At 42.1% G+C, this 19,828-nt stretch overlaps 1 protein-coding gene across 1 annotated transcript in view; it reads left to right on the top strand.

Annotated features, from left to right (window-relative positions):
• The window catches only part of NR3C1 (nuclear receptor subfamily 3 group C member 1), a 142,863-nt gene that overhangs the window by 93,589 nt on the left and 29,446 nt on the right, over positions 1–19,828 (top strand). Inside the window, exons 4-6 of the mRNA XM_066591247.1 lie at positions 1,694–1,810; positions 18,316–18,594; positions 19,181–19,325. Of these exons, the coding sequence (XP_066447344.1) occupies positions 1,694–1,810; positions 18,316–18,594; positions 19,181–19,325 (541 nt within the window). The remainder of the gene's footprint in view (positions 1–1,693; positions 1,811–18,315; positions 18,595–19,180; positions 19,326–19,828) is intronic.

The raw sequence follows: 19,828 nt of genomic DNA, 5'->3' as shown, positions 1-19,828 counted from the left end.
GGTACGGCAGTCATGACCTGTAAACAGAGTAGTGGGTGCGGGACTCGCTGTACACAGAGCGGCATTACTCCGCACATTATTATGGATGTAGGCTGTGTTATTATAAAAGGTGAAGAGAACATCTGACAGAAGTAATGAGATAATTTAGTTGGTGAGAGGTAGACAGGTTCATTTAATTCATCAAGCGTTTTTCACGTCAGATGAAACATACAGTAGATATCCGCTGGGGTAAATTAAGGTAAAAATGAAGCCCTGTTCTGTGAGTTACTGCGGTACTAATGCAGTTTTAGGTAATGTTTTGTTTCAATGTAAATTTAAAGGGGTTTTCCGAGTTAGGGAACTCCCTGTCACTGGGTCCCCCAAGCTTTAAAATAGAAAATCAGCAGTTGCTCACCGCTCCCCTGTTCATCCTCTGCTGCCGACTCCAGTTTCCCTGAGGCGTCACTTTGCACACCTAGCCTGTCTACAAACAAGCTGCAGCAGCCAATGACAGAGCTGAGTGATCGTGGCTAAGCGCTGTCATTGGCTGCTACAGTGGGTTTACCGGACGTTCACCGCTTCCTGTAAACTCACAACTGAGACCGGAGCCAGCGGCGGGGACAAACTGGGAGCAGAGAGAGTTGAATAACTGTTGATTTTTTTTTTTTATGGCTGGGGAACCCATTGACAGGGGTTTCCGTGATTCGGACAACTACTTAATTCTGCTAATGCAACTCACACAGTGGGTGAGTTTGATGAAAGTTGGTCATAAAAGCCCATATTGGAGGTAAAGTTAAAGGGGTTTTGTCATTACCTTTAAGGGAGGTCATAGAATCCTAGAATGGTAGAGTTGGAGGTGCTTTGACTGGCTCAATAAACAAGTAACTGTTTGCAGCCACTCTCTGCTCTTGATAAATAAGGGTGGACCAAGTGAGGACTCCCCTCTGTCATCCATGTTCTTTAATATGGAAAGGGGTTGCCTTGAAATTCAGTAGTCCATAATCTAATCTGAGACACTGATGGAGGCGGACAAGAGTGTGACCGCGCACAATGTATCCACTTGCAACAGTGACTCATAATGAAGTACTGTATTTTGGAATATTGAATTTTGCAACTTTCCTTCCAAAGATGGCGCTTTCTCTGCTATGGGTGAATAACTGAATTATTCTTTATGCATTTTATATATCAATATAAACCTGAGTAATTGCAAAGTAACTACGTGGTCCCTGCATATGCTACATTGTTACTGGTGAGGAGAAAGAATCCTTGACTGCATGGGTTGGGCTATGCTGATGTGGATTTGAAGCAGGGCGAAATTCACATCCAAAAGTGAACCATTTGATAGGGGGGGATCCACAGCAATAACATGTGAAATCCATGTCAGAAAAACAACTACGCTGCAGTTTTCTGCTATGGATTATGAGAAATCCACAGCAGATTCTTCCGTCACTAATGGTATTCATATGCTTATTACCCTTATTAATGGTATTCTGAACACTTTGGGTATCCTTCTGAATCTATGGTTGTAGGCGGCCAGCTCTAGGTCGGTTCTGGAGCAAATCATGTACATTTCACCTTGGCTTTCCTTTTGTGTATGCTTTTAGCATCATTGCCTTCCCCAATAGAATACATGTATTGTCTATTACTCTTTTTACTATGTACATACAGCATTCTATACAGTATATAGAATTGATGTCTCTTCTCTTACTAATAGGTCAGCACAATTACCTTTGTGCTGGAAGAAATGATTGTATCATTGACAAGATACGACGGAAAAACTGCCCAGCTTGCCGCTATCGGAAGTGTCTCCAAGCTGGAATGAATCTTGAAGGTAGGAAGGCCATTCTTTCAATCTCACTTCCATGTATGAGTAATATGTTTTAGTTTCCCATTTACTGATTTATAAATACAAGATATTTCCCCCGTACCTAAATACAAGCACACAGTGAATAGGTTTGACTTTGGGTCTTGCATCAATCTGAATGATTATGGGGTTAATCCTTGTGTGAATCTGCCATGGCTCTGCGGCATACCCACAACAAAATCCAAGGGTACAACCTCTGATTTCTGCTGCTGAAATACATGTCAGATTTTAATCATATGTGTAAATCTACCCTTAGGCTTTCTCAGTAAAGCCAGACATCTACATAGTCTCACATTCTACCTGCTCACAAATGCAGATCATATCTTTTATGTGGCTAAAAAGATATCATTGCTGTTGGCAGCAACAATCCCCGTATAAACGGGGGACGTTCTGCTAAAATAATAAGTGTGTGGGGGAAGAACAATTGTAAAACAGGTTTTCCATTTATAAACTATTGATGGCCTGTGCTAGCGATAGGTGATAAACAGTAAATCACTGGTCACCTGGGAACCCTGCCAACCAGCTATATGCCAGATCAGTGCTTTCGTGCATTGAACTGATTTTTGCAGGAAGCAGACAGCTTTGTTCCCACTGCAGTGGCCAATTTTGGTATTGCAGGCTAAATTGTCATTCACTTTGTCTGTAATACCAGACCTGGCGACTGCAGTGCGAACGGAGCTGTTTGTTTCCTGCAAAAATCAATTCAGTGCACCAACGCATTGGCTCAGAGAACAGAGGACTGTAGGTCCCTGGCGACAGTTCCCCATTGATCTATCATTGATGACTCATCTTGAGGAGAGACCATCAATAGTTTACAACTGGACAACCCCTTTAAGGATCGTTTATTCCCCTACAGTTTCTACTGATCTTTGTGAATGCACTTTAAATGAGGACCAACCGAAGCCATTGGCTTGAAACTGCTCCAAGGAGAAGGACCTTTACACTATAAACACAGATAAGACTGTGCATCTGACCTATCACTCCCTGGTCTCTAGGGTGGGGGCTATACTCTGAGAAACTGCAGTCTATTACAGTCTGAAGAGACAGACAGTTAACTAATAGAATCTCATCTGTACCTATATACAGGAAATAAGGGCGTACCTCCATTATGGCACCGCACAGGAAAGCTTTATAAAAAGCAAAAAAACTCATTTTAAAAATATTTTTGTCCTGTAGACCTAAATTTGATTAATAAAGCTAAAATGAATGCATGACATATTTCCTTTACATTTTAAAAGAAATTGTAACTTCAGTCTTTACTTGTAGCAATGTGTCCCCACCACAGTTTTTTCTAGTACAGTAGACCTCCTGGCCACCCGGCCTGGTAGAGCGCTCCAGCCGACACCACAGGGGTTTTCCTGTGAAATACTATTGATAACTATCATCAGGATAGGTCATCAGTAGTTGATCGGACGGGATCTGTCACTCGGGACCCCAACCGATCAACTGAGCGGGCACATGTTGTCAGCGCCGCAATAACACAGAGGTCGGTGCGGAAGCCTCCGCGCCGACCTCTGTGTAGTGGCCGGTGCTTGTAACTGCAGGCACAGTTCTCATTGATTCCTCCGTGTAGTGGCTGGCGCTTGTAACTGCAGGCACAGCTCCCATTGAAATCGACCTCTGTGTTGTTGCGGCGCTGACAACATGCGCCCGCTCAGCTGATCCGTCGGGGTCCCCAGTGACGGACCCTGGACGATTAACTATTGATGACCTATCCTGAGGGTAGGTCAAAGTCATATTTTATATATTTCCCCACCCTCTTCACTGTCTGGATTGATGGGAGTCCCCTTGGTCAGATAAACCCCCCATTAACAAAACAGTGTTTTCCAAAAAAAACAAGTAATACACAAGTACTTATAAATTCCCGAAGCACTAAAAACATCTTCTTATTTTGTAAGCAGACTAATAAATCTTCAGTGCAGCAGTACAAACAATGACAAGGTAACAGTGACAGCAGGATTAATTCAAAATCAAATGAAGCGGGTGTAACAACATGAAGAAATATGTCAACATTGAATATATGAATTCTGAATTGCATTACGGTTATGTTTACTATCTACATAAATGTGAGATGCTTGGCGAACAATTTCGATCAAAATGTAAGAGCCCATCTGCTGGGCAAAACAACCTCTCTAGACCTAACACTGTCAGACGTGCCTGTCTTTGGACCTAGAGCCTCCAAACTCAGGGCTTTATGCAGGGTCCAACCTTCCAATTAAAATCAGCCAGGGGCAAATGGGAAACTGTGCACAACCAAAAGTGAGGAAACCAAAACTCCATATGTACAATGCAAAACAAGGTAAGACAGTATATATATTTGGATATGCTGCCTAAGGCTGGTTTCACATTATGTTTCAGTGAATCAAACACTGGTTCTATCCTGGTTTCCATCCTCCATGCAGAAAACTGCATGGGGACAAAAAACCTGGATGAAAGTGGACCACTGAGAAGAATATGACCGCTTTATTCTATATCTCACATAAGTTCCATCCCTGTCAATTTTTAACACTGTATAGAAAAACACCATCTCCTGTACTTTTCTTTCCAGTTTAAAAGTATAATAGGGACAGAAACTAAGCGAGGACCCATCACCGCGGTGAAAACTCCATCATCATCATCATTATCATGTGTACCTCTAATAGCCTATAACAGCTTCTTTTCTCAATAAATGAGCATCTCTTATAAAAGTTGGTAGTTTCGTTCTTGTAGTCCTTTAACACCATAAATGGGATAAAGCATCCTGTAGTGCATTTAATAGAAGAAGCAGCATTTGAAGAAATTATACTCATCGGTAAATGGAAAGGGCCGATGCTATTTGCGGAGTCATTAATGCGCTGTCATCCTCACAACAGAGAAGGAGGTTAAAGAGCAGTCTTTTACTTTGCCTTCTCTCATCTTTCCAATGGCCGCTTTCCTGTTCACAGATTGTTTCTTATTACAGAAAACACTAAGTGGCCTGATTTGCAATGAGCAGCATGTACCACTTTGTACAGGAAGAATATGTTTGTGCATATGAATGAGCATTAACCATAATGCATTTTAATGATTGACGTAGAACAGATTCCACTGAGGAATTGTGTTTCGGAGCCCAAGCCAGTGGCCAGACCCTAAGAAGTTGATGCAGGCTTATGACAAAGGTAGGGGGGGCTGGGGGTGGAGAGACATAACAAGATGAAAGAACATCATTTACCGTCTCACCGCAGTATTTATAGACATATTTTACATAGTACAAAGACTAGCTGTGCGCTCCCATGTCCTTAGCTTCCCTTTATCACTTCATGGTGGATTTTCTGCTTCCTTTCTCGAGTTTATGTATGTCTGGTGGAGAGACCAATGTATATGTGCATTACGTTGTATAAGCTGAACTTTTTAGAGAAAGTCCTTCAAATTGGATCCAAATGTTGTTCTTCTGATTCTTCCTTATGATTACAAAATCACCCTACTGGAGAATTCAGGGAGGGGGTTAGGAGGCTGCCCATAATCACTTGCATACATTGTTCTGTTGCCAGTACAGCGCTTGTGTTTGTTTTTGGAATTCTGTACAAGACTAGATAGCCGCATGGGATTGCCAAGAGCCAGTGATTGGATGAATGCTATATACAATAAGTGACCGTACAACACTTTGTAAAAGCACGTAACCCTTATGATCATTAATGGACTAAGCAGACACCCAAATGCTAATGTCAACTTTAATGATAGACTTTTCAGGGTCTACATAAATGACACGATCACTTGATTAAAGTTTATGCAAGACTAACGAACACATTTTAATGAAATTTGGTCAAAATATACCCCACTCAATGAGATATCGGGAATCCTCTATTAATATGTTTGTCGAGCACTCCGTAGCCCGACCGCTGTCATCCACATGGCGGCAGTCCTCGGCAAGGACGATGGAATGGTTAGTCTTGCTCAGCACGCCATGCCACCCCAGCAGTCGTGTTTCCTGCAGTTGTGTAGTCCATAAGAGAATGTGCTGCCACCTGAAGGGAAAAGTTAATCGGAATAAGCCCAAGAAATTGCTCAGATCAGATCTTTACGGACGCTGTTTTACCTATTATGCTTTGGGGTATTTTGTATTTATTTTGTATTTTATTTTTTGACTGTAAATATGGGGAAAGGAGTTTTTTTTAACCTTCATAATATTCTTTATTTTTTAAAAAGAACTTTTATTTCAATTACTTTTACATTTTTTGTGTCCCAAAGAAACTTGTACTCTCTTGATCACTTATACCATATCCTGTAGTACTTTAGTATTGCAGTATATGGTATTTCTACAGGTATTCTATTTAGACAAACCAAAGCCAGTTCTTAATAGGCAGAAATACATTGTAGTCTTGGTGGCCTTTAGAAGGCCTTGGACTGCCATAACGCAACATCGCCTCACAATCTCATCACAGGGGTTTGTTTGAGATCCCCAAACGTGTATTGCGACATTTAAATGCCAATGACATAATTGACAGCACTTAAAGGGTTAACAACTATGATCGGCATGAATGCTGGTTGCAGCCGAGTGTCTGCTGTCAAAGACAGCCAATATCTATCCCTCTTCATACAAACCCCGCATACCCTGGATCTATATGTACGTCTTGAGGCATGAAGGGGTCAAATACTTCTCCTATGTAAAACAAATGCAAAATTTGTGAAGTCACAGTATCCTATTTCATTTACACACTACAGCGATCTTAAAGATTCTGCCATTAAGTTTATGCTGCCCGAACCATGAACAGCATGAACCCGGGACAAGGATGCCTGTTGCCCCAGTAGTGTTCTATTCTGAAAGGCTGCAGCGTTTCAGAATAAAAACACTTTGAAGTTTGACTCAGAGCTGAGCTCCTAGTCATGGGGCCTCTCCGTGCCCGCTGCATGAAGACTGGTAGCTCTTCTCCTCTTTTGTGTGCAGGGAGAGAGCTGTCTGTCTTCCTGCAGCGGTTGTGGAGAGGTCCCCATGATTAGGAGCTCAGCTCTGAGTTAGTTCATAATGTATTTATTCTGAAACACTCCAGCCTTTCAGAATACAACACTCATGGGGCAACAGGCATCCTTGTTTCTACATAGTGATTATGGGAGATTTTAGCTAACCAAACATTTGTTGGGAATCACTCTCAGGCAAAAGAAATGGGTCCAACAAATTCTTATCCGCTCTTGCTGACAACTTTATCTTCAACCAGGAGGAAATGGTTGAGGGGTAGTTGGGAACTTAAGAGGCAGCGATCATACCATCATTGAATTTTGGATACTAAGGGGAGGAAAAGACTTTAAGGCTGCAGTTAAGAAAATGAGATTTTTATGAACTCAGAAAGAGGGTAGGAAGGAACCAATGGCTGGATGTTCTTAAGGACAGAAATGTCAAATGAGATTCTTAATGCACAATCGTTAACAATCCTTAAAAGATGAAAGAATGGGAAGCATTTAAAGAGACCAGGATGGATGAACACAGAAGTTAAATACATGCTGAAAAGGAAGAAAAATATGTTTATTAAATGGAAAGAGGGGGGAATATCTAAAGAAAAATATAATGCAGTCTGCAGAAATTGTAGGGCAAATGTCAGAAAAACTAAATCTAATAGTGAATTGAGGCTTGTAAGAGAGGCCAAAAGCAATAAAAAAGGATTTTGCAGGTATGTCAAAAGCAAAAGAAAAGTCAAAGATGCTATTGGGTGTTCACAGGATGAAAATGGTGAATTGATTAAAATTGATGTTGAGAAGGCCATAGTTTTTAAATTCCTGTTTTCTAGATTTTCTCTCAGAAAGTTGATGTACCTTCAACTCATCTTCCCTGTACTTTTGGGGGAATAAAAACATGCAGGCTATCTATAAACAGAGAGACGATGAGGGAACACTTAGCTAACTTGCATGAATTCAAGTCTCCAGGTTCAGATGAATTACATCCTAGGATACTGAAAGAAGCAGCAGAGGTAATTGCTGAACCGCTCACTGTAATCTTTAAAATTCCTGAAGAACAGGAGACGTCCCAGAAAATTGGGCAAATGGAAACTACAGGCCTGTGAGCCTGACTTCTATACCGGGAAAGATCTTTGAACAAATTATTAAACAGCATGTATGCAAGTACTTGGATGAGAGTAACCAGAATCATCATGGATTTGTAATAAACAAGTCATGCCAGACTAATCTAATTTCCTTCTATGACAGAATCACTGACTGGGTTGATCAGGGAAATGCAGTAGATATAGTATATCTTGACTTTAGTAAAGCATTTGACAAAGCATCTCATACAATCCTTTTTTTTTAAAAAAAAAAGACCAAATATGGGATCGACAAAGCAACTCTTAGACGGATTTCCAATTGGCTGAGTGATCGTACTCAGAATGGTCATAAATGGCTGCACATTCAATTGGAAGAAAGTCTCAAGTGGGGTACCACAAAGCTCTGTCCTGGGCCCAGTGTTTTTCAGCATTTTTCTAAATGATTTACATGAGGCATTTGGAGGGAAACTGACCAAATTTCCAAATACACAAAGATAGTAGGGATAGCTAATACTGGAGAAGAGAGAGGATTCAAAAAATCTAGACAAGCTTCAAAAGTGTGCGGCAACTAACAAAATGGTATTTAAAAGAGAAATGCAAAGTCCTATATCTGGGCAAGAAAATTGGAAAAAAAACCACATACAGAATGTGAGGAATTGGGCTAAGCAGTAGCACGTGTGAAAAAGGTTTGGGTATACTACCGTAGTAGATCACATATTAACCTTGAGTCAACAGTGTGATGCAGCAGCAAAAAAGGCGAACACAATTCTGCAATGTATTAGGAGAAGCATAGAGTCAAGATCACGTGAGGTCATTATCCCCCTTTACTCCTCCTTGGTTAGACCTCATCATGCATAGTGTGTCTAGTTCTGGGCACCCCAGTTTAAAAAAGACATCAACAAACTACAGCAAGTTCAGAGAGGAACTACCAGGATGGTGAGCAGACGGCAAACCATGTCCTATGAGGAACGGTTAAAGGATCTGGGAATGTTAAGCTTGCAAGAAAGAAGGTTGAGAGGAGACTTAATAGCTGTCTACAAATATCTGAAGGGCTGTCACAGTGCAGAGGGATCAGCCCTATTCTCATTTGCTCAAGGAAAGACTAGAAGTAATGGGATGGAACAAAGCGAGGAGAGACAGATTAGATATTAGAGAACACTTTCTGGTGTAAATGGGTGAGTAGAAATGAATGGGCTTTTAGTACGACATATTATACGCGGGAAAGATATATGCGCATAATGAGCAGGACACGTGTGCCCATATGGGGGAAAAAGTTACACTTTAAGTCTAAAATGAGTGCATTATTCTACATTTATGAAGGAATTGGAGCCCTCTTGTTTTTCTGATACGGAGCTCCATATTCCCTGTATACCCAAAGAGCTAAACGATGTGTGATTGCCTGCAGTTGCCACTAGGGTAGCTTTATTGTCTGTAATCTCCAAAGCCATCTCCCCATTGCAGCCAAAATGTAAACACTTTTTTGTTCTCTATAGCGCTTTCCCTTCAAGTTTGTCGACTAAAATTCCTAAGACTTTGTCAGTTTTATCCAGTGTTCAGCAATTCTATGTAATGGTGACCTACATTTTCACTTCCCACATGTATAACCTTAGGTTTATCAGTACTAAACCTAATTTGCCACTGTTCTGTCCAAGCCTCCATTTATTCAGATCCATTTGTAACAGAATACTGCCCGATTTTGGGTAACTGAACATCATTTAATATATACAAATATTGATATTTTACCGTCCTCTACAAGCTTGTTTATGAGTATATAAGAGACTGGAATGAACCGTAAATATTGGCATTGTCCAGTGCTTTTCCTGAAGGTGTATTGGTATTGGAGTTAGTGCGGCATGAGACATGACGGATTTTGGTAAAGTACAGAAATCAGAACTCTTGACAGGAAGGAGTCAGAGTACCCCTCACTGTGCCTCTCACAGGGGTGTAAGAGTTAAAGCTCTAGTACGAGAATGCTCTTGTTTAACTCTGCTTTGGGACGTTCACCCCTGCCAAGTTCTGGAAGGCTAGAGAGAGAAAATAGAATTTATGGAACGGGATTACATAATTTTTTTTTCCCCTTGAAAATGTGTTGGATTGGCCTGAAGTTGGCATAAACAAGGTCCCGGCACCGGTATATGTGCTCTCTCTGGTATGAGTATTTAAGGGTAAAGCCTGTGCATGGAAACTGCTTCTTCTCTTCCTTTCCAAAGAAAATATCAGTCTTACTGTATCATCCCCCTCTGGCTCCAATGAAAAGCATTACTGTTTTCCAAATTAAATATGTACAGTATTTCCAATTCCAGGAGGTAGAGAAGCATACTGTATGCTCTGGCAGCTCTTCCTATGTGTCGCCCCTTATGGAACATTTACAGCAGAGAAGATTAAATTTAAGTAAACTGCTTCCATCCAGTATATGCAGCACAATGGAGATTATTGAAAGCATTGGTTTTCAGGGTTTTTTTTGTTGGGAGTAATGATAGGGTCCTGCTCCCCGCAAGTATAATTAACCACATAGGATGAACTGACTCTGCTACTACCCAATGTTCGGAAATCCACATCAAACTACGGTACAATGTAAATGACTGAGTTTTGCAAAACCCCATTTACACATGCCAGAAAAGCATATATTGTATAAATCCCCGTTCACAACCCATAAGGCCCCAGTTTTCTTCAACACTGATTCCGAAGCAGATTCTGCATTGAAATTTGCTTTTGAATGTGCGTCTTTATACTGTCCCATTGAGTAAGAATCTAGACTGTTGGTCATATGGCACAGATTTTTTAAAATCTATGATGTGGGGGAAAAAACTTAAGACTTGCTTATTCTGAATCCATGTTGGAAAATCTACACCACTGCACCATCAAATTGAAATCCGTGTCAGAAATCCATGGTCTTCTCATGCAGATTTTCATGGTGTGGATTTTTAATTGTGCGAACGAAGACTAAAGGCCCATTTAGACACAATGATAATCACTCGAAATTCGCTCAAAAGCTGTCTTTTGAGCGAATCATTGTGTGTCAATGTGCGCCCATCGTGCACTTTTCATGCACTATTTGTTCATCGCTGACTTTAAGCAAGCTTAAAGTCAGCGATGAGCCTTTTCAGTGCCACATGTAGTGTTCTTTTAGCTGGTATCCCACTTGGAGTTCTCAGCAGGATACCAGCTAATGGCTCCGAGAACAAAGCAGCTGTTTGCAGATAACAGCACTCCTGCTGTCATCTGCATACAGCAGGAGCTTTCATTTACACACTAATAAACTCTTAAGTAGCTAATTGGCTACTTGAGAGATTATGCAAAGTGATTGCTCAAAGCTGTCACTTTGCCATTTGAGCGAATTTTAAGCGATCTTCTTTCAGTGTAAATGTCCCTTTTAATGCAACAGAATATGGTAGTGAAGAGAACGGTGTATGCGACTGTCACCCTCTCAGAGCAAACGGCTATATTCCACTAGAGCCATATTGTTGGCTGTTGAATGCAAGAAATTCGTTTGCATGTAGAAAACCACCACAAAAGTGGAACTGGTGTAACGCAGCAGTGGAAACTGCAAGAGGAACTGTAGGAAAGGCTTCTGATTACCATGTAGTGATGCCACAATAACCACTCCAGCCAAGTTGTTGACAGATCTGGATTTGGATTGTGGGATTTGTAGCTTGTTAGATCAGTCTTATCACTGCCATGTGTTCACACGTCCACCGCTATAGCATACAGTGGGTATATCAGTGCACTGCTAAACATCTGCACATGTCATCACCTTATACGAAATCGGCACTTCCCATTTTACATCGTTGCCGTCTTAAATGTACCGCAGGGACATACCATCTTGACTAGTATCATTAGCGTGGTTGTAATGAAAGTGTTCAGTAAAGGGAAGAATAAAGGTTAACCTTACCCATGAATTCACACCTGAACACATTGCATTACAGAGCTGGATGTATCTCAGGAACGTGTGTTACAATAGCGAGAGAGAAAATGTGATGTGAGGACATAAAAGACTAAAAGTTCTTCATGTGGAATCATTGGCTAATAACATATTCATAGCATGCATTACCTCCATTGCAACACTGTTTCCAGCCCCACAAACGGTTCAACTGCTACGCAGACAAACTAAAAGTAGCTGAAGTAGTGTAGAAAACGAAACAACATAAAGAGAAAGCCAATAAAAAATAGCTTGTCTGTTAAATAACTAAAAAGGCTTAGTTTCATTCAATGCCTATCTCTTCTTCCACTGTACCCTACAGCATCCCACACACTCCTGGACTCGTATGCACACAGGCTGCCTAAGGCCTCGTCCACATCTGCTTCACAGATTCTGCCAGAACTACCAGGAGAAAACCGGCGCAGCATGGAGTGCTATTTTGTACGCTAAAACACCAAACACTAGAATGGAGACTTGACAGATCCCATTATGTTTTATATAGTCCATAGGTTGCAATAACACCTGAAATCAGCCTCGTGTGTGCCTATTCAGGAGACGGATCTTGGCATGTGGTCCACTGTAGAATAAAAACTGACAGGTTACACCTCTCACTCCCCTGCTGCTGAGCTTCCTCTTTGCCAGGTACCACAATCGAGTGCTAGAAGGTACATGACCACTGAGGCCAGGGATTGGCTTATAACATGTGAATGCGCTATGGCAGAAAGGAAGAAGCAGAGCAGAGCGATGGGGAAGAGAAAAAGGTGAGTAACTTGTTGGGGGTTTTTTTTAGTTTTTTTTTAATTTTACGCAGGGGCGTAGCTAAAGGCTCATGGGCTCGGGTGCAAAAGTTTATCTTGGGGCCCCACAACGTCTCTTAACCTCTTAATGCTGAGGCATAACTTGAAGCTCCAATGGAAAACCTGCAACAGGGCCCCCAACTATAATGCTTATTGATTCATAGTACTGGGCTTCTTATATGGAGAAGAGAGGCCTTATGGGCCCCCTAAGGCTCCTGAGCCCGGGTGCAACTGCATCCCCTATAGTTATACCCAGTATAAAAAGGAACATTGTAACTGATGGAGCAACGGTGGTGGGCATTGCTATTGATGGGGGCCACAAATGGTTATTATTACAATGAATAGGCAGAAAAAAATGTTTAAAGAATACCTACACTTTCACTTTGGAGCGCTCCTGCTCTTTTTGGCAGCTGAAGATGGCCCATACATCACTTATATAGTGCTATATGGGGCCAGCTACGTACTTACGGTCATGTAAGCCCGGCCGAAGACCGAATACAATCTTTCCTAAACGGAGAAAAGAAATCTAATGTATTTTTGATTAAAATGAATCAAGTATTGATTGCTTGTAAATTTAGAGGAATTGATGTCCAAACGCTTCCCCGGATTGCTGACCCTTTCAGGATTTGATGTAAGCTTGCTAGCCTCGGGCAGCTAAATATTCAATGCTTCATTCTCCACAATGACCATTTCAGAAATGAGAGCAGATTAAGGGAAGGCTGAGTTGTGCGGCTCTGTATGTAGAAGTGATAAGACTTTGTTAGTATTTCCTGAATGGCATTGAAGGGATAATGGAGGGAGCTTGAGGCGTGATCATTCCTATATGAACATGCTTTTACCTTTTTAGTATTTTGTGCATTTGTCTGATTGAACATTTATGAAGATGGCTTTCTACTTTATCAGTATATCAGTTCAATAAAATGTACAAGTCTTCAGAATAAACCTGCTATATCATATATTCTAGACTGAAAAATGTAAAACAACGCTCTGTCCCAGGACTGGAGAGTTGAGTGGGTATATAACTTGCTCTATGCCGTCCCTTCTTATCTGCCAATTCCTGGTCTTATAAATGGCTGTCCGAGAGGGCCGTCGCAATTTTCTAACCAACTAATGCACACTGTGAACTACTTTCTGAGTCCCAAGTACTCCAATGCCATATTCGGATTAGCTAATCCCCCACAGCGCAGTGGTAGTGTTAGGCAACCAATGCAATATATGCTCTCTGATTGACTGGGGATGCTGATATGATCAGTACTGGTGAATCAAAAAGCAGTTGACAGTGTGCATTACATTACACATTCGCGACAGACAGTCTGGCCCGCACCTCAGCAGCTTCTTCCCCCTTTGCAGGAGTGTGTATCAAGGTTTTATCTCCTCCAACCATATCCTTACAGTTGTCCCAGCTAATTTAGCACATAGAATGGCTGATTTCATGCCCCCTAAAGGCCATCCTGTGAACTGCAGCATATATATATATATATATATATATATATATATAAACACAGTAAAACCTTTACTAGCATTGACATCTACTACGGCCAATTTCGAGTAAGGACATTGTTTTAGCCAAAATTTTGTCTCTAGTAACATTGGTTGCCTCTAATAACACTGGCGTGTGCCGGCCCATGTGACCTTGCTATGATCTCCTGCTTGGCATCTCCTCCTGCTGCTAATGCAACCCACCCTTCTCCATTATCAGTGACGGGTAATACACTAGTACAGTACAGTTCTACACAATTGTACTCCAATATAACAACACAGAGAACACAGTGATAACACTGAGGACAGATGATGTACTGTAGTACAGCAGATAATACCACAGATGACACACCGTAACATTTATTCTTTACAGTAGTCTTTTATATTCATTTATTATTGTTATTGTTTTTGGTATTAAAGACCTTATTTAGTTTCCATTAAATGTGGTTTGGTGTGTTTTTTGGAATGTCTAGAACAAGTTAATTGGATTTACATTGATTTCTATGGAAATAATTACCTCGAGTAACAAGGGTTTCAGATAAAGCCGATTGCTTTCGGATGGATTAGTAGAGGTTTTACTGTATATGCGTGTATATAATATATAGTGAGGAGACCGATGGCAGGAGTTTTGGGAGAGGAATGTTGTCCCATTCTTGTCTGCTGTAGGATTCTAGTTGCTCAATAGTCCTGGGTCGTCTTTGCCAGATTTTTCATTTCATCCTACGCCAAATGGTTTCTTTTGGTGAAAGGTCTGGACTGCAGGCGGGCTAATTCAGCACCTGGATTTTTCTTCTGTGAAGCCATGCTGTTGTGATCAATGCAGTATGTGGTTCAGCATTGTCTTGCCGAAATATGCGAGGTCTACTCTGAAAGATACTGAATTATAGCACATGTTCTAAAACCTGTATATACTGCTTAGCATTGATGGTCCCTTTCATGATGTTTAAGCTACCAACGCCATTGGCGAACTTGACCATCTTTGCTTCTGAGAGACTCTGCCTCTCTAACGGTGTGTGTGTTTTTTTTTTTTGTTTTTGTTTTTGTTTTTTAAATATATATAATATGTAACTTATTAGAAAATTGACCCTCAAGCTGTTTTTTTTCATTAGTGCCATTTACTTTTTCACACTTTCATTAACCATGTCCCTAATTGTTTGAGATGCGCTGCTGCCCTGAATTTCTAAATTACAGTAGTTAATTTTTTAAATGGACAAATGTCTCCCTTTCACCTTCTGACGTGTGTTCTATTGTGAATAAAATATGGGTATATGAGATTTCCTAATCATTACATTCATTTTTTCTTAACCTTTATTTACATCCTACACAATATCCCAACTGTTTTGGAACTGGGAATGGATATATATATATATATATATATATATATATATATATATATATATATATATATATATAATATTATACACTACAGTGCATTAATTTCAGTACATCACAAATAGGACAAATAAACATGTTCTGTATTCATACACATTATTTCCAAATGAATTGAGCCTTGATTTCATTACAGCATACCCACCCCTTGCAGTGATCACAATATTTATTTGCCTAAATATATCCATATTCATCACAAACTAGCTTCTTTTGTTCATGTCTACAAAATCTACTATTTAGGTGATCTGTTGAAATGAATGAGGTGTAGTGCATATACTATGAACACATACACAACTAGTAGGTTTTAGATACTTCTGACGAAGCAGTGTTAACAGTGAGATGCGTGGGTTTGCTTTCTCCGCTACCAGACATGTCCTGGGTTGAGCACACTTATTTGTACATGTCTATAGCTAAAGCTATGCAGCCATTAATAATCATTACTCGCTTCCAACTATTAATTTGTGAACTAGACTCACTCGGAGCTTGCAGCAATCATAGCGTGGGGCCTGCCCGAATACATGCTTGCAATTAGGTGACTCTTCTGCCTGGCTAATACAGGGGTGTCCCAAGCAGGGAATCTTTATTGGATAATAGAACTAAAACATACTTGCTCCGCTGAGACATTTTGTTTCAAAATTTGTTTATTGATTTTCAATCTGCGTAACTTTTCAACATATGGTTAACTAAGCCGAGTGCAGAACATACTTTTTGCATAGCAAGAATAAAGGACAAAACAACAGCAACTTAAAGTCAAGTCTGAGAAAAGGGAAAGAGGGGGGAGGGGAAAGAAGGGGATGGGGATGTTGGGCTTTCACCTGTGTCTGATCGAGGAATTGTTGGGTGGGACGGGGGAGGGCAGGGGTGCAGGCGGCAGCCCCGCTCGACTCCCGTGAGGGCTTCCCATCCCCTTCTATGTGGATCCATCAGTAAGCCACCTAAAGAGAGATGGCGAGTTCCTAAAGTCCACCCAGGGCGCCCATATGTCACGTGTAACGTCCGACGCCCTGTTGGGCTCGGACTCGGAGCTCCGTAGATCCTCCATGTATTTAATGTGATCTACTGCCTCCACCCATGCCGTCCTCGGGATCGCCCCCCTCTGTCTCCAATGCTGCGAGATGATGTGGCGCATAGCCATGATGAAGTGTCTAAGGAATCCTTTCTTGACCCTGGCAATAGGGCCTGGCACCATGGAGAGGAGGGCGATCTCAGGAGTCAAGGCGACAGGAGTCAAGCTCACCTTTCCATGTACCCTGGCGACGTCCTCCCAAAGAGGGGCAATTAACGGGCATGACCACCAGACGTGTAACATGGTTCCCACCTCTGCGCAGCATCTCCATCATTCGTCAGTGATTTCAGGGAAGATTTTATGGAGTCTGTCTGGGGTTCTGTACCATTGTGTGATAATTTTGTAGTTGAGTTCTTGTGCCCTGGTAGAAATAGACATCTTGTGGGCTAACAGGTAGGACCTGCTCCAGAGCTCCCCGGAGAACCGCCCGTCGAGTAACTCCTCCCACCTCGCCTCCCACGGCAAGCGAGTCTCCCCCGTCCGCTCGTTGAGCAGCAATTCGTACAGCAGAGCTGTCGTGTGGGGCGGGGCGGAGGAAGCAACGCACAACTTCTCGAATGGGGTGAGAGCTGCACTAAGCGACCTCGCATCCCTGAACGAGCCTAGGTAGTTTCTCACCTGGAGATATTGCAACCAGGCTCCTGGTTTCAGTCTGTGTCCCCCGATAAGATCGGTCATTGGGCGCATGCCTCCCGGATCCCAAACCTCCCGTACTTGGGACCTAGGTCTGTCTGGGAGGATTGAGAGCTTCGAAGTTGTCCGTGTGGCTTGTATTTGTGGGTTTCCTGTAAGGGGGGTTAGGGGGCAAGGTATGTTTGCCGTCTTTCCGCTTCTAGTTACGCGTCTCCACGCCCCCAACAAGTGTACTGCGAGGGGGGATGCCCCCTGCCCCTCCCAGTCCCGCTGAGACATTTTGTGTCCATATCAGTTTATGTACCCGTATTTATTCATGTACCTACTTAAAGGGGTTTTCAAGGAGTTAACTATGGCTGACCTATCAGTTGTTCGACGGGCCCATTATCCGTGCATAAAAAACTGGAAGCGGGCAACTCTGTCCACATTGCAGGAGCTGGGTTAGTAAAGCAGGCATTGTTCCCAGTGAATTCAATGGGAATTGGACCTGCACTACCAGCCCTGGCCACTGCAATATGGACAGAACTATCTGCTTTCAGCTCTGTCCGCATTGACAGCTGATTGTTGATGATTCCAAGCGGCGGACCCCCACCAATCACCTATTGATGCTCTAACCAGAGGATAAGTCTCAGACAACACCTCCAACTTCCCATGAATGATCAGCATATACCATCAGCATGACAGGTCTTGTAGAATGTTTATGAACATTTCGTGTTGATGATGCATTTACTTTGCAAATATGTGAAACACTGGGTTTTGGACAAAAAAAAAACAAAAAACAATTAAAAGTTAGACACTTTGTGCTCTGTCATGAACTAGTAGCACCCCAGGGGTCATAAAGGATGCAGGCAACACTGATTAATTATCAGCTTACAGTGTTTTTAGCCATTTTTTAGTACTTTCCATACTAGTATGATCGCTTGAAGTTACAGTCCCAAAACCAGACACAGCACTCGAGAATGTCGTGGAACTGCCTTCTTCTCATTTTTATCAGACATTGTGCTGTCCTGCAGCCTTTATATGGATTCATGTCCCCAAGAATAACCATGCACCATCCCTTGTAAAGACCTAATTGTATACAAACTTACACATTGTGACCAGTAGAAAATGGCACGTCAGATGGAGGCCTATGAAAACTGTTCTGCATTTTGTAATGTTATGAACACAGGAGGTAAAATCTCTCTTTATATTTTGTTTTCTAGCACGCAAAACAAAGAAGAAGATAAAAGGAATTCAGCAGTCCAATGCAACAGCAGTACGCGAACTTCCCGAAAGTTCGATGAGCAAGACTATCGTTCCAGCGTCTGTAGCACAACTCACACCAACCCTAATCTCCTTATTGGAAGCTATTGAGCCCGAAGTGTTGTATTCAGGATATGACAGCAGCTTACCTGAAACCGCATGGAGACTCATGTCCTCATTGAATATGCTAGGTGGTCGCCAAGTGGTATCTGTTGTTAAATGGGCAAAGGCTATACCAGGTAACTTTGTTTGTGCAAAATAGTCTGATTCTTGTCTTCTGTTTTTGTAAAATGTTACATAACATTACAGCAGATGTAGTGTTGTAATGTAACAGGAATGCACCATGGAAGCTGTGTGACGGAGAATGCACTGGCACAGCCTATTGGAGATATTGTCCTAAAAACAGCTGTTGATTGGAAACTGGGCTGTGCCAATCATACGGACCTCGGAAGCTTTGGGCAGGGGTGCAGTAATAATGGGTGCATACGTAGCCGTAACAAACCGGTCTCTACTAAGGGGGGGGGGTCTAGAAGCTGCCACATAAGAGAATAGAATCACCACTGTGTGGTAGGTGTCTGTACACTAGTGTGGAGCAATATAAACTGTCATCCTGCTATACAGAGGCATCTCAATACTTCGTGAAGGGTATATGCAATCGGATACAGCGGAGCACACTCGTGGTTAGGTGGATGGTCCAAGTTCCATTAGATTTCTAAAGTCTATAATCTTATAATAACTATTTTGTGTATACACCTTTAAATGCTGACAATACAAAGGAGTCTGGATGTCCAAGGGTTCACTCAGTTATTCCTGTTTTATTCTCAGGTTTCAGAAATCTGCACCTGGATGACCAAATGACCCTTCTTCAGTACTCCTGGTTGTTTCTCATGGTGTTTGCCCTCGGATGGAGGTCTTACAAACAGTCCAATGGGAGCGTGCTATTTTTTGCACCAGATCTCGTCATCGATGAGTAAGTAGGGTTTAATGTTTCTAAATATCTATTGGAAAAAGCTAGATACACGTGAGGTCTGTATTCACAGACTTGCTAGGGTTCTCCGACCATAAAATTGTCATCAATGGAAATGTTCAGCTTTACTTCTTTTAGGCCGCAGTCAGACTTGTTTTGTGTTTTGCGGACAGTAGTGCGGAACAAATGTAAGGCTGCCTGCAGACGGCCCGGTCGGATTCCACTGCGAGAATTCTCGCAGCAGAACCCGAGCCTCTGCAGGGACCAGTGCGGCGCTCACCTCTCCCGCGGCTCCGGCTCTGTGATCTGCCAGCCGGCGCATGCGCAGAGCGGAGCCGGCGGCCCGAGAGTGACATTTCTGTGCGGGCCTCTGCGAGACCCGCACAGAAATAGAGCGTGCCGCGATTTGTTTTCCGCGTGCGGACAAATCGCGTCCGTCTGCATAGGATTACATATTGTCATGCAGTCCTATGCAGGTGGCCAGGGGTGGAAATTCTGCAGAAAAT

The sequence above is a fragment of the Eleutherodactylus coqui genome, chromosome 2 (genome assembly GCF_035609145.1).
Source record: "Eleutherodactylus coqui strain aEleCoq1 chromosome 2, aEleCoq1.hap1, whole genome shotgun sequence".
NCBI lineage: Eukaryota > Metazoa > Chordata > Amphibia > Anura > Eleutherodactylidae > Eleutherodactylus > Eleutherodactylus coqui.
This window is presented reverse-complemented; position numbering and strand designations above follow the sequence as displayed.